Source organism: Ranitomeya variabilis, chromosome 4, assembly GCF_051348905.1.
Source record: "Ranitomeya variabilis isolate aRanVar5 chromosome 4, aRanVar5.hap1, whole genome shotgun sequence".
Lineage (NCBI taxonomy): Eukaryota > Metazoa > Chordata > Amphibia > Anura > Dendrobatidae > Ranitomeya > Ranitomeya variabilis.
Window position 1 is genome coordinate 463,236,224 of NC_135235.1, and position 14,589 is coordinate 463,250,812.

Here is a 14,589-nt window from a genome sequence, read left to right on the forward strand (position 1 = left end):
TTGTTATTTCTTTTTTGCGGGGCGACCCTCAGGATTGGGCTTTCTCGCTAGCGCCAGGAGATCCGGCATTGGCGAATATTGATGCGTTTTTTCTGGCGCTCGGATTGCTTTACGAGGAACCCAATCTTGAAATTCAGGCAGAAAAAGCCTTGCTGGCTATTTCTCAGGGTCAGGATGAAGCTGAAGTGTATTGCCAAAAATTTCGGAAATGGTCCGTGCTTACTCAGTGGAATGAGTGTGCTCTGGCCGCAAATTTCAGAAATGGCCTTTCTGAAGCCATTAAGAATGTAATGGTGGGTTTCCCCATTCCTACAAGTCTGAATGATTCTATGGCGCTTGCTATTCAAATTGACCGGCGTTTGCGGGAGCGCAAAACCACTAATCCTCTGGTGGTGTTGTCTGAACAAACACCTGATTTAATGCAATGTGATAGAATTCAGACTAGAAATGAACGGAAAAATCATAGACGTCAGAATGGGTTGTGTTTTTACTGTGGTGATTCTACACATGTTATATCAGCATGCTCTAAACGCCTAACAAGGGTTGTTAGTCCTGTCGCCATTGGTAATTTGCAACCTAAATTTATTTTGTCTGTGACTTTAATTTGCTCTTTGTCTTCTTACCCTGTTATGGCGTTTGTGGATTCAGGTGCCGCCCTGAGTCTTATGGATCTGTCATTTGCCAAGTGCTGTGGTTTTGTTCTTGAACCGTTAGTAAATCCTATTCCTCTTAGAGGTATTGATGCTACGCCATTGGCGGAAAATAAACCGCAGTTTTGGACGCAGGTGACCATGTGCATGACTCCTGAACATCGGGAGGTGATTCGTTTTCTTGTTCTGCATAAAATGCATGATTTGGTCGTTTTGGGTCTGCCATGGTTACAGACCCACAATCCAGTCCTGGATTGGAAGGCTATGTCTGTGTCAAGTTGGGGCTGTCAGGGAATTCATGCTGATTCCCCGCCAGTGTCTATTGCTTCCTCTACTCCTTCGGAAGTTCCTGAGTATTTGTCTGATTATCAGGATGTATTCAGTGAGTCCAGATCCAGTGCTCTGCCTCCTCATAGGGACTGTGACTGCGCCATAGATTTGATTCCAGGTAGTAAATTTCCTAAGGGAAGATTATTTAATCTGTCAGTACCTGAGCATGCCGCAATGCGTTCATATATCAAGGAGTCTCTGGAGAAAGGGCATATCCGTCCATCCTCTTCCCCTCTTGGTGCGGGATTCTTTTTTGTGGCCAAGAAGGACGGATCTTTGAGACCTTGTATTGACTATCGGCTACTGAATAAAATCACTGTAAAATTTCAGTATCCTTTGCCTCTCTTGTCGGACTTGTTTGCCCGGATTAAGGGTGCCAAGTGGTTCACCAAGATAGATCTTCGTGGTGCGTACAACCTTGTGCACATTAAGCAAGGTGATGAATGGAAGACTGCATTTAATACGCCCGAAGGTCATTTTGAGTACTTGGTGATGCCTTTTGGGCTTTCTAATGCTCCCTCAGTATTTCAGTCCTTTATGCATGATATTTTCCGGAAGTATCTGGATAAATTTATGATTGTTTATCTGGACGATATTCTGGTTTTCTCTGAAGATTGGGACTCACATGTGGAGCAGGTCAGGATGGTGTTTCAGGTTTTGCGTGAGAATGCCTTGTTTGTTAAAGGCTCAAAGTGTCTCTTTGGAGTACAGAAAGTTCCCTTTTTGGGGTTTATTTTTTCCCCTTCTGCTGTGGAGATGGACCCAGTCAAGGTCCGAGCTATTCATGAGTGGACTCAACCCACGTCAGTTAAGAGTCTTCAGAAGTTCTTGGGTTTTGCTAACTTCTACCGTCGTTTTATCGCTAATTTTTCTAGCGTTGTTAAACCTTTGACGGATATGACCAAGAAAGGTTCTGATGTTGCTAACTGGGCTCCTGCAGCCGTGGAGGCGTTCCAGGAGTTGAAGCGCCGGTTTACTTCGGCGCCTGTTTTGTGCCAGCCTGATGTCTCACTTCCCTTTCAGGTCGAGGTGGATGCTTCTGAGATTGGGGCAGGGGCCGTTTTGTCACAGAGAGGCCCTGGTTGCTCGGTAATGAGACCATGTGCTTTCTTCTCTAGGAAGTTTTCGCCTGCTGAGCGGAATTATGATGTGGGCAATCGGGAATTACTGGCCATGAAGTGGGCATTTGAGGAGTGGCGTCATTGGCTCGAGGGTGCTAAGCATCGTGTGGTGGTCTTGACTGATCACAAAAATTTGATGTATCTCGAGTCTGCTAAACGCTTGAATCCTAGACAGGCCCGCTGGTCATTGTTTTTCTCCCGTTTTGACTTTGTGGTCTCGTATTTACCAGGTTCAAAGAATGTGAAAGCTGATGCTCTTTCAAGGAGCTTTGTGCCTGACTCTCCTGGAGTCACAGAACCTGTTGGTATTCTTAAAGGAGTTATTTTGTCAGCCATTTCTCCTGATTTGCGACGTGTGTTGCAGAGATTTCAAGCTGGTAGACCTGACTCTTGTCCACCTGACAGACTGTTTGTTCCTGATAAGTGGACCAGCAGAGTCATTTCCGAGGTTCATTCCTCGGTGTTGGCAGGTCATCCGGGAATTTTTGGCACCAGAGATCTGGTGGCTAGGTCATTTTGGTGGCCTTCCTTGTCACGGGATGTACGGTCATTTGTGCAGTCCTGCGGGACTTGTGCTCGAGCTAAGCCTTGCTGTTCCCGTGCCAGCGGGTTGCTCTTGCCCTTGCCTGTCCCGAAGAGGCCTTGGACACATATTTCCATGGATTTCATTTCTGATCTCCCGGTGTCTCGGGGTATGTCTGTCATCTGGGTGGTATGTGATCGCTTTTCAAAAATGGTCCATTTGGTGCCTTTGCCTAAGCTGCCTTCCTCTTCCGATCTGGTTCCTGTGTTCCTTCAGAATGTGGTTCGTTTACACGGCATTCCTGAGAATATTGTGTCTGACAGAGGATCCCAGTTTGTTTCCAGGTTCTGGCGATCCTTTTGTGCTAGGATGGGCATTGATTTGTCGTTCTCGTCTGCCTTTCATCCTCAGACTAATGGACAAACTGTGCGAACTAATCAGACTCTGGAAGCTTACTTGAGGTATTTTGTTTCGGCAGATCAGGATGATTGGGTGACCTTCTTGCCGTTGGCTGAGTTTGCCCTAAATAATCGGGCTAGTTCCGCTACTTTGGTTTCGCCATTTTTCTGCAACTCTGGTTTCCATCCTCGTTTTTCCTCGGGACATGTGGAGCCTTCTGACTGTCCTGGAGTAGATTCTGTGGTGGATAGGTTGCAGCAGATCTGGAATCATGTGGTGGACAACTTAAAATTGTCACAGGAGAAGGCTCAGCGTTTTGCCAACCGCCGCCGCGGTGTGGGTCCCCGACTTCGTGTTGGGGATTTGGTGTGGCTGTCTTCTCGATTTGTTCCTATGAAGGTCTCCTCTCCTAAATTTAAGCCTCGCTTCATCGGTCCTTACAAGATATTGGAAATCCTTAATCCAGTGTCCTTTCGCTTGGATCTTCCGGTTTCGTTTGCCATTCACAACGTGTTCCATAGGTCTTTGTTACGACGCTACGTTGTGCCTGTGGTTCCTTCTGCTGTGCCTGCTGCTCCGGTGTTGGTTGAGGGCGAGTTGGAGTACGTGGTGGAGAAGATCTTGGATTCTCGTCTCTCCAGGCGGAGGCTTCAGTATTTGGTCAAGTGGAAGGGTTATGGTCAGGAGGATAATTCCTGGGTAGTTGCCTCTGATGTGCATGCGGCCGATTTAGTTCGTGCCTTTCACGCTGCTCATCCTGATCGCCCTGGTGGTCTTGGTGAGGGTTCGGTGACCCCTCCTTAAGGGGGGGGTACTGTTGTGAATTAGACTTTTTTGGCTCCCTCTAGTGGTTACTAGTGATATGACTGGGATTTCCTTCCCTGTTTGCACCCAGCTGGGTCGTTAGTTCAGGGGTGTTGCTATATAAACCTCCTGGAACCTTAGTCCAGTGCCTGGCATCGGTGTTATCAGACACATTCTGTTTGCTCCTGTTTGCTGGTCCTGGTTCGTGTTAAATTAAGCTAAGTCTTGCTTCTTTGTTTTTTGGGTTATTTGTTTGCTATCATTTTTGTCCAGCTTGTACTAAATGTGATTCCTGACCTTGCTGGAAGCTCTAGGGGGGCTGGTGTTCTCCCCCCGGCCGTTAGACGGTTCGGGGGTTCTTGAATTTCCAGTGTGGATATTTTTGATAGGATTTTTTGCTGACCATATAAGTTATCTTTCTATATTCTGCTATTAGCTAGTGGGCCTCTCTTTGCTAAATACCTAGCTCATTCTTATGTTTGTCTTTTCCTCTTACCTCACCGTTATTATTTGTGGGGGGCTTCTATCCAACTTTTTGGGGTATTTCCTCTGGAGGCAAGAAAGGTCTTTCTTTTCCCTTCTAGGGGTAGTTAGCTCTCCGGCTGGCGCGAGACGTCTAGGATCAACGTAGGAACGTTCCCCGGCTGCTGGTATTTGTGGTGCTAGGATTAGTTATATGGTCAGCCCAGTTACCACTGCCCTATGAGCTGGTTTTCTGTATTTACAGACTTAGCATTATTCCTGAGACCCTCTGCCATTGGGGTCATAACACTGTCCACAACCTCAAACAGTCACACTCCAAACTCCACTATGGTGAAGACCAAAAAGCTGTCAAAGAACAATAGAAACAAAATTGTAGTCCTGCATCAGGCTGGGAAGACTGAATCTGCAACAGGCAAGCAGCTTGGTGTGATGAAATCAACTGTGGGAGCAATAATAAGAAAATGGAAGATATACAAGACCACTGGTAATCTCGCAAGATCTCACCCCATGGGGTCAAAATGATCACAAGAATGTTGAGCAAAAAACCTAGAACCTCATGGGGGGACCTAGAGAATGACCTGCATAGAGCTGGGACCACCGTTAACAAAGTCTATCATCAATAACACACTATGCCGCCAGAAACTCAGATCATGCAGTGCCATACGTGCCCCCTGCTTAAGTCCGTACATGTCCGGGCCTATCTGAAGTTCGCTAGAGAGCATTTGGATTATCCAGAAGAGTATTGGGAGAATGTCATATGGTCTGATGAAACCAAAGAACTGTTTGGTAGAAACAAAACTCATATTTGGAGGAGACAGAATGCTGAGTTTCATCCAAAGAACACCATACCTACTGTGAAGCATGGGGGGGCAACATCACGCTTTGGGGCTGTTTCTCTGCAAAGGGACCAGGATGACTGATCTGCGCACATGAAAGAATAAATGGGGCAATGTATCGTGAGATTTTGAGTGCAAACCTCCTTCCATCAGCAAGGGCACTGAAGATGAAATGTGGATGGGTCTTTCAGCATAATGATCCCAAGCACACTGCCAGGGCAACTAAGGAGTGGCTTCGTAAGAAGCATATGAAGGTCCTGGAGTGGCCTAGCCAGTCTCCAGATCTCAACCCAATAGAAAACCTTTGGAGGGAGTTGAAAGCCCGTGTTGCCCAGCGACAGGCCCAAAACATCACTGCTCTAGAGGAGATCTGCATGGAGGAATGGGCCACCATACCATCAACAGTGTGTGGCAACCTTGTGAAGACTTACAGAAAACGTTTGACCTCTGTCATTGCCAACAAAGGATATATAACAAAATATTGAGATGAACATTTGCTAATGACCAAATACTTATTTTCCACCATAATTTGCAAAATAAATATGCCAAATCAGACAAGGTGATTTTCTGGATTTGTTTTCTCATCTTGACTGATGCGATGAGATGCGAACTCTGCTTCAGGAAAATGGCCGCCGCGATCTCCATCTGCGCACGCGCGGCATCCCGCGGCCATTTTCCTGAAGACGCGGCCAGCAGAGCGCCGCTTCTGCGCACGCGCGGCCAAAGGAAGATGGCCGCCCCCACCGATCACCAATGAAATAGTGCACATCGCGCTCTTTTAACTCCCCTGTGCAGTGGATTCGGGACCTTGGGCATGCGCACACCACTACGCCACCAACGGAAAACTAAGCAAGATCTGGGGGAAGACACCACGCCCTTTTGACCAGACCAGCCTGATTGACAGGCGAAAACGGCTACTTTGGTAATGTATTTTGGCAGCATAGGTGGGGAATCGGGGTCCACAAAATACACTGTTGTAATGCACAGCTCAGGCCCTATTTAACAGTATTTTTATCTCATACTGAAAAAACGGGGTGACAGGTGCCCTTTAATACTAGGGTCTTGCGATTTAACTCTTAGAAATGTTTTTTTCTTTTCATCACATATTTGTATCTGATATTTAACTATTAGCAATATACCACAATTTTTAGATGTAGCAGATCAGAGAAAGATAACCCCACCCACACCACAGCTTTCTGTGTACATTGCCTATTGACAGTAAGCTGTTTATCAGAGGAGGGGGAGTGGGCAGACCAGGGCTCAAGGGAGCATCAGTCCAGACCATGATTATCTCCTGGTAATAAAACCTTCACTGCTCTTTGGAAACAACAGCACACAGTCTAATAAGTGACACATCCCTGAAATCTGTATCTCGGCTCCTTCCTCATGCCATCTTCAGTTACCAAAGCAAAAACTTGTTGATCAATTCACTTTAAAGACTTATTCAGTTCTATGTAATTAGCAGGGTTGCTAATTTGAATTTATTTTCTGGACAGATTTTCAAAAAATTACGGTCAGATTGTGAAACCATAATAAATCATTATGATTATAAGTGATACATGTTTACAACCCACAATTTCGATAGGAAGACATTATCTGCATTCACTGTAAAATGATAATTACAGTCAAAATTATCTGTATAGGCTTTTTCAGGTTAAACAAAATGACTGGTGCCTTTAATTTTTTTAGAACAAAAAGTGCCTAATTTTTATGGACTGTCCTTGAATTTCTGCACAGCTGGCAACCCAGGTAATAAGACGTCTGTTAGAATTCACCGTGTTTGCAGTGTCCATAATTCAGGAACGCTCTTGGAGCTCCCATCAAGCGTTACTATAATTGACATATACTTTTACACCTCTGCCTGCCCCGAGATCTGGTCCTGATCATATCCAGCTGATACAGGTGCATGTAACCTCTGCTGGGGGACATGATCCCGACAGGTGTTTTCAGCCTCCGAATGTTTCACATTCAGACAGCAAGCAGAGGTCAGGAAAATTTCAAGGATGCCGAAAGTACATCCGAAAGTTGCCGAACTTTTCAGAATGCAATAAATGAGATTCGCTTATGTAAAACTGGAAATCCCTTCTAACAACTCAGATTTTTTTCATGTGAAAATCCCGCATAAGCATCAGCTGCTTAAGGTGGTGTGTTCTGGAGAGAAGCCAAAACTTTGTGTTTAGGAAGCGAGAAGATTTTGTTAGAATATGTAATGCAGTTCTGTGCACTTTGACAATGAATCACACCACATATTTTATTTATGATACAAGAATTGAGAAGGATAAAGACTGGCACAGAGTTACCTGTGTGTGTAGAAGGGAGACTCGGACGTATAGACTGGTGTATATAGGTCAGTATGTCTTCCTGTGCTTCTGGCCGCAGATACTGCAGTATGATGAGATGGTTAGGTCTCTTCTCTCTGTTTCCATGACTACCACTGGGCTTATTCCATGTTGGCTTGATACAGAGCTGAGCTGCATCATTCTACGTAACACGCTCCATCCTCCCTCAATACCTATTACTCCTGCTCCAGCCCACTTTTTATCACTGTCTCCTTCTTACCATTCCAGTTTCACTGTCCCCAATTCCTGACTTCATCTCCCTCCGATTCTATGAAAACGGATTTCTACTGACAGTTCAGGAGGTAGGTGGCAGCTCCCTCCCTCCCTCACTAAAATAAAACCCTCACTCGGATCCATCCGGTGTAGGAGGATCAGGGTTACAGAAGAGCGTGCATGAGGTGGCTTGCTAGAGGTGGGAGTGTGTGTCATTCCTCAGCTTCTAATTTCATGTAGGCTACTAATCCAACCTTCATTGTCCATATACTAATTAAAGCAGATCATCATGTCCCAGACTAGATTATTACTTTTTTTATTGTTGTTTATCCCCAGGGCCTGTCCTTCTCCACCAGCCTTCGCCGCTTTACAGACCTTGCCAAAATGACCAGCTGTGATGGGGATTCATTGGAGCCACTACTTGGTCCTCTAGAGCTGGAGTGCAAGATATGTTACAATGGGTTTGATACTAGGCAACATCGACCTAAAGTTCTAGGTTGTGATCACCGTATGTGTGCTCGCTGTCTCAAGAAGATGGCATCAAACTGGACTCAAAGCCCACCGGCTACAATATGCTGTCCATTCTGCCGTCAAGAAACCGCATTGCCTGAGGACCTTCACCTTTTACCAGATGACAGCGGCCTGCTATCCAAACTCAGTTGTCATGAATGGATCCACAAACGTGGTTGCACTGTGGCACCAGAGGTCCTCTTGAGTCCTGGGGACTTGTGTCCTAATTCCTCCGAGTGCCTAGTCATCACCATCATGGAAGTCTCAGATGATACTCCAGAGCCTGGTGAGCAAACTCCAGTGCTAGACATCTTAAGGGTGAAGATATCATCAAGTCTAGCATGGCTACCTGGATCTTGTATTCCTCACTGCTGCGGTCCTTGCAGGCCTGTGCCACGAATCCTGCTAGGTTTCCTGTGCCTCGTGTACATTAGTTCATTGCCACTTGGTGTTTATCTCATGATGACTGGGCATCTTCTAGGCATTATCCTGGTCAGCCTAGTGCCATGCACCCTAATTCTTAGTCTTTTGTGCTATTGCTTCTGCCATGAGTTAGCTGCCTGCCTTGCTAACTAACACCAACACTGATTGTGTAAAAACTATGTCACCAGCATCCCTTCACCTTCACTGACAGTGCCAAGCCTATGCCTCTAATACACTTTGGTGTGCCAAGCCCTATACCCTACTTCCATTTGTGTCCTTCGGTATAATCCATTCATTGATTCGAATCACAAGAGTCTGTGCTTACACATTGAGAATATGACCCTCTCATCCACTCTCCCTCACCATTATTCTGCATTTACTTCAAATAATATTACCTAACAAGCATCAAATTGATATTTTCTGACAACCTCAACCCTAGAAGATATCACTAGTTGAAGGTCCATACATTGGACACTTTTTTATTCACCACGGCAATAAAGGTTGCCTTGGCCTAGGTGTTCATGAAACTAAGTGTAAAGGTAAAATTCACGACATTTCTACAAATGCAATAACAAAACTACTCAGAGAACATTTCTAAGCCAAAACCCTTGAGTCAAACGTGTTTCATTAACAAAGCAATTAAACATATACATCACGTTGCATGCAAGAGACTGATGAGATTAGCATAAGTATTGCTAGTACCATTCATTTTGCATAAAGTACTAATATGCAAAAGTAAGCGACATAAATGTAGACAATGGACTATATCATGCAGACTCTTGTAATTTTAAGAAAGTTACTGATACTCTCCAGAGAGTGATGATCCCGGAGTCACTTATGATAGTTCTGGTCATGCTATGTTATTAGGCAAGGGCTAAGGCTTCTCATATTTATATGTATATTCGTATATTTTATTATCCATGCTAGCAAAATGATGTTGCAGATAAAGTGAGTTTATTTTCTATTTTGTATGTGTATTTCTTATGTGAAGGTTCTCTACATCATGTTTTAATGCACAAAATTGATTTATATTCATTTTGAAAAAAACAAAACAAACACAAGAATACCAAGGATAGTTTTTCCCCCCCCGTTTCTTATGCTTCATGATGATTTTACCATATTTTTAATCTATGTTTACACCAATATTTTGTGCCAACATTTTTGTGCATACTGTTTAAAGGCACACACGCTTTCTCTAAACCACAATCACTTGTTGAGCGAATTGCAAAAAATGTTTAAAACGTACAACAAATGTGGTGTAACGCATGTATGACACTTTTGGTGCAAATTGAGGCATTATCCTGATGAATGTAATGTAAATATCCCCAAAGTCCTATAATAGTAACAACAAAGAATCTACATGAGATATTACATATTTCTACAAATAGTTTACAACACATATTTGAACAACAAGATGTATACTTCTTAATCCGCACCAAAAGCCATTCTTAAAGGTTTTCTACAAAGATAAAAAGAAGAGTGGCAGGTTCGGATAGGAAGTCCGCTCACCTTGCAGATATATGCAACTGCCAATCAATTTCAAAGCAATCAGTAACATATATCATCTGATGCCACCTCTATGTCCTTTCTAGGGCTGGCACCAATCCCTTGATAATTAATGGAAAATCAAAAATAAGGTGATATAAACCGCTGCTGACAAATCCAGGGGTGAGGTATATACTTAATTTATTGATAACAGCATCAAGCAGATACCCTTATCAGGCTCACATATTCAACTTGGTGGGGCATTATCAATTTCTCACCTTTAGCAAATAGTCAGAAGGCCGTGTAACTTGGACGAGGATCACAACACATTGAAGGAACGGTCTGTCGCCTATCCCACCTGACCGTGCCTGACGAACAGAATTACATGCTATCACGCATGGGTTGGGAGATCAGATGGCCAGTCTGCGTATTATATTGCGTTCCTCGTTCGAGTTATATGGCTTTCTGACTCTTCCCTTAGATTCGTCATGACTCTTCAGCAGAGTTTATATGTTCCCTTACTTTTGGGCTCCCATAAAATGATTCTAGATTTCTCTTCCTGGAGAACAGTGTGGGAGCTCAGATGACTTCTTTAAAGTTGGGTGTAGGACAGATTCAGCAAAATATTTAGACTTCTGCTATATTCCTAGTGGCAACCAAGAAAATTCTTATTTTTCAGTGTAACGGTAAAATACAAAATATCACTCAACTCCCATAAAGGTGTGACTTTGCAATGTCACTCTTTAAAGAGGACCGTTCATAGAAGTTTTCAGGTTGAGCTGGGCACACAATGTGCTGCACAGCGGAATAAAACATTTTTTTTATTTGTTTGTTTTTTATATTTTGTCTCTCCATAGTAAAGATATTAGTGATCTAAGTATTTGCCATCTAATGAGTTAACTTTCGTTAAGTTCAAGTGGGTGTTATCAGACAGTTTTCACTGGGGGCGTGTACTATTACATTGCCCAATCAAAGCAGGCAGCAACACAGCCGCTATTACATTATGTGTCCAGTTTAACATGAAGCATTTGGAGAAAGACTCTCTTCAAATTTTAAGTACAGGGATGTGAAAAAGTATTTGCCCCGTCCTGATTTCCTTTTCTTTTGCATGTTTGTCACACTTAAATGTTTCAGATCATCAAACAAATTTAAATGTGAGACAAAGATAACACAAGTAAACACAAATTGCAGTTTTTAAATGAAGGTGTTTATTATGAAGGGAAAAAGATATCCAAAACTACTGGGCGCTGTGTAAAAAAGTGATTGCCCCCCTTCAAAACATTAATAAATTAACTGTGGATTATCACATCATTGGGAAGCCAAGTTCAATTTCCTAGCCACTCCCAGGCTTGATTACTATCACACCTATTCACAATCAAGAAATCACTTAAACAGAACCTGCCTTACAAAATGAAGTAGACCAAAAGATCCTCAAAAGCTAGACATCAGGCTGCGATACAAAGAAATTCTGGAACAAATGAGAAACAAAGTAATTGAGATCTATCAGTCTCTAAAAGGTTATAAAGCCATTTCAAAAGCTTTGGGACTCCAGTGAACCACAGTAAGAGCCATTATCCACAAATGGCAAAAGCATGGTACAGTCGGGAATTATTCCCAGGAGTGGCCGGTTGTTCAAAATTACCCCAAGAGCCCAGTAACGACTCATCCAAGAGATCACAAAAGACCCCACCAACAACATCCAAAGAACTGCAGGCCTCAGTTAAGTGTTCAGGACTCCACCATCAGAAAGACACTGGGCAGAGATCCAAGATGAAAACCACTGCGGAGCAATAAGATGATATAGGCTAGTCTCAGTTCTGCCAGAAAACATCTTGATGATCCCCATGACTTTTGGGAGAATTCTCTATGGACTGAAAAGACAAAAGTTGAACTTTTTGGAAGGTGTATGTCCCATTATATCTGGCATAGAAGTAATTCAGCATTTCAGAAAAGGAACATCATACCAACAGTAACATATGGTGGTGGTAGTGTGATGATTTGGGTCTGTTTTGCTGCTTCAGGACCTGGAAGACGTGCTGTGGTAAATGGAACCATGAATTCTGCTGTCTATCAAAAAATCCTGACAGAAAATGTCAGGCCATCTGTTCGTGACCTCAAGCTGAAGCTCACTTGGGATATGCAGCAGGACAATGATCCAAAATATACTAGTTAGTCCTTCTCTGAATGGCTAAATAAAACAAAATTAAGACTTTGGAGTGGCCTAGTCAAAGTCCTGACCTTTTCTTTGCCTAATATTTAAATTTGTTTGGTGATCTGAAACTTTCAAGTGTGATGAACATGCAAAAGAATAGGAAACTAGGAAGGGGGCAAACACTTTTTCACACCACTGTATGTGCCTGGAACAGTGATGCCAGGTACGGCACTTATGATTAAAAAGGTAAGTGCAGGTGGAAGATTAGCCAAAACTGCACCCACTGGCCAATGGCTGCACCATGTGGTCTCAACCTCAGGCCTCATTCATCCATTTGTGACTTTTCCTGTATGTAAAAACATACACCTTTGTTCTTACCTGTTTTGGATCAGTGTCAGTTTTTAAAGGGAACCTGTCACCCCCAAAATGGAAGATGAGCTAAGCCCACCGGCATCAGGGGCTTATCTACAGCATTCTGGAATGCTGTAGATAAGCCCCTGATGCCGGTGGGCTTAGCTCAACTTCCATTTTGGGGGTGACAGGTTCCCTTTAAATCATCTCCTATACATTAATTTCAATCTTGGACAGCCCACGGATTTCACACTTATGTCACCCATGTGCTGTCCTTGAAATCCATGGATTCGTAGACTTGTATGGATAAATTTGATCTGAGATTTGTATCATAAATAGACATGTCTCTATTCATTACAACGGGTACGTGTTTTATCTGTGAAACATACTTATGCAACACACATGGGAAACAGACATGTGAAACCGGCCTAAGGCCTCATTCAGACAAGAGGCTGTAGAGTTTGGATCAGGAGACTGTCCTCTTCACACCGATGGGCATCATGGACTGCGAATGTGAATGCAGCCTTAAAAATTGTCAGTGCATCAGTAAATGGCACAGGTCTTGTGACAAATCGGCACTGAAAAAACACAGTAAAAACACAACATATGCACACAGCCTTACATTTAGGCCAGAATAACACTTGCAGTGTTTATTATAGTCAAAGCCAGGAGTGGATTCTAAAGGAATAAGAAATATAAAGGAAGTACTTTTTCTTTATGGATCTACCTTTGGCTCAAAAAAACTGCATGTATGTTTTCTGCCAAAATTAAAAAGCATTTATCACATTTAGAAATCTCATTAAAATGATTGTTCAGTCAAAACAACTACGGTACTCATTTTAAAATACCTATTAATAAATATTAAACCTGGTGTACGTACTTTTAGATTCCATGTCAGAATGGCTGTATATTAAAATAAGCATTTCACGAGGTCAGCTAAAGAGCGAGATTGCTCATGAGTCCAAGTGTACTCAGTGACAACCGCCACAACCTGACAGAAGCAGCTTGTACTGAAAAGTGTGAGATTTCAGCAGCAGCAGGGAGGAGGGACACTGAGGAACTGCCCTCAAGAGAAGTGGGTAAAGACTGAGTTTACCGACATTCTGGAATGTATTTTTAAAGAAAGCACAGAAGATTCATAAAGTGTTATTTCTATTTAAATGTGTGCAGATTGTATTATGAATCCTGGTGACTGGTCCGCCTTAAAGGATATGTTCAATATTTTATTTTTTTTAATTAAACGCATGTATATTTGGCTAAAATTAATATTTGCAATAGAGTTTCAATAACATTTTTGCACGGTTTGGTTTTTAAAGCTGTTTGTTTCCATGCTCATTGCTAGCTTCAGCATGAGATGGACAATGAATCCGTCCGACGGCTTCTGAAAGGGAATTTGTAACTCTTTTAGGCTAAGTTCACGTGGATAAAGTGCTCTCCTCTCAGCACAGCGTTCCCAGATTAGGCTTTTGTGCAAGGACAGGGGTTTGATAGAGCCTAAAGTGACTTTGTTGGCCTCAAAATATTTGATTTTACTCACTAATATAGCGCCATTAATTCCACATTGCTTTACAGACATTATCATAACTGTCCCCGATGGGGCTCACAATCTAAATTCCCTATCAGTATGTCTTTGGAGTGTGGGAGGAAACCAGAGTACCCGGAGGAAACCCACACAAACACGGAGAGAACATACAAACTCCTTGCAGATGTTGTCCAAGGTGGGATTTGAGCCCAGGACCCCAGCTCTTTAAAGCAACAGTTTTAACTACTGTGAATTGTTCTATTTGAATCAGCTAAGAGAAGCTCAGGAAAACACAGCGTGAAACTCTGTCAGAACACAGTGACTGACAGATTCTCAGTTAACTCATCCTGCAGCCAGCAATAAAGTACAACACCAAGGCTGTAGAAGGCAAACGGTGCAAAACTTTGAATGAAACTCATATGCAAACATTTTTTTGTGCAAAATGCAT

General features: G+C 43.0%; 1 protein-coding gene across 1 annotated transcript; it reads left to right on the top strand.

Moving 5' to 3' along the window:
* The first annotated feature begins 7,647 nt into the window (after positions 1–7,647).
* Positions 7,648–9,595, top strand: LOC143769027 (E3 ubiquitin-protein ligase RNF182-like). Its single transcript, XM_077257629.1, has 2 exons — positions 7,648–7,787; positions 8,035–9,595. Exon 2 carries the CDS (start codon positions 8,083–8,085, stop codon positions 8,782–8,784), a length of 702 nt encoding a protein of 233 aa, XP_077113744.1. The 5' UTR covers positions 7,648–7,787; positions 8,035–8,082; the 3' UTR covers positions 8,785–9,595.
* Positions 9,596–14,589: the final 4,994 nt, after the last annotated feature.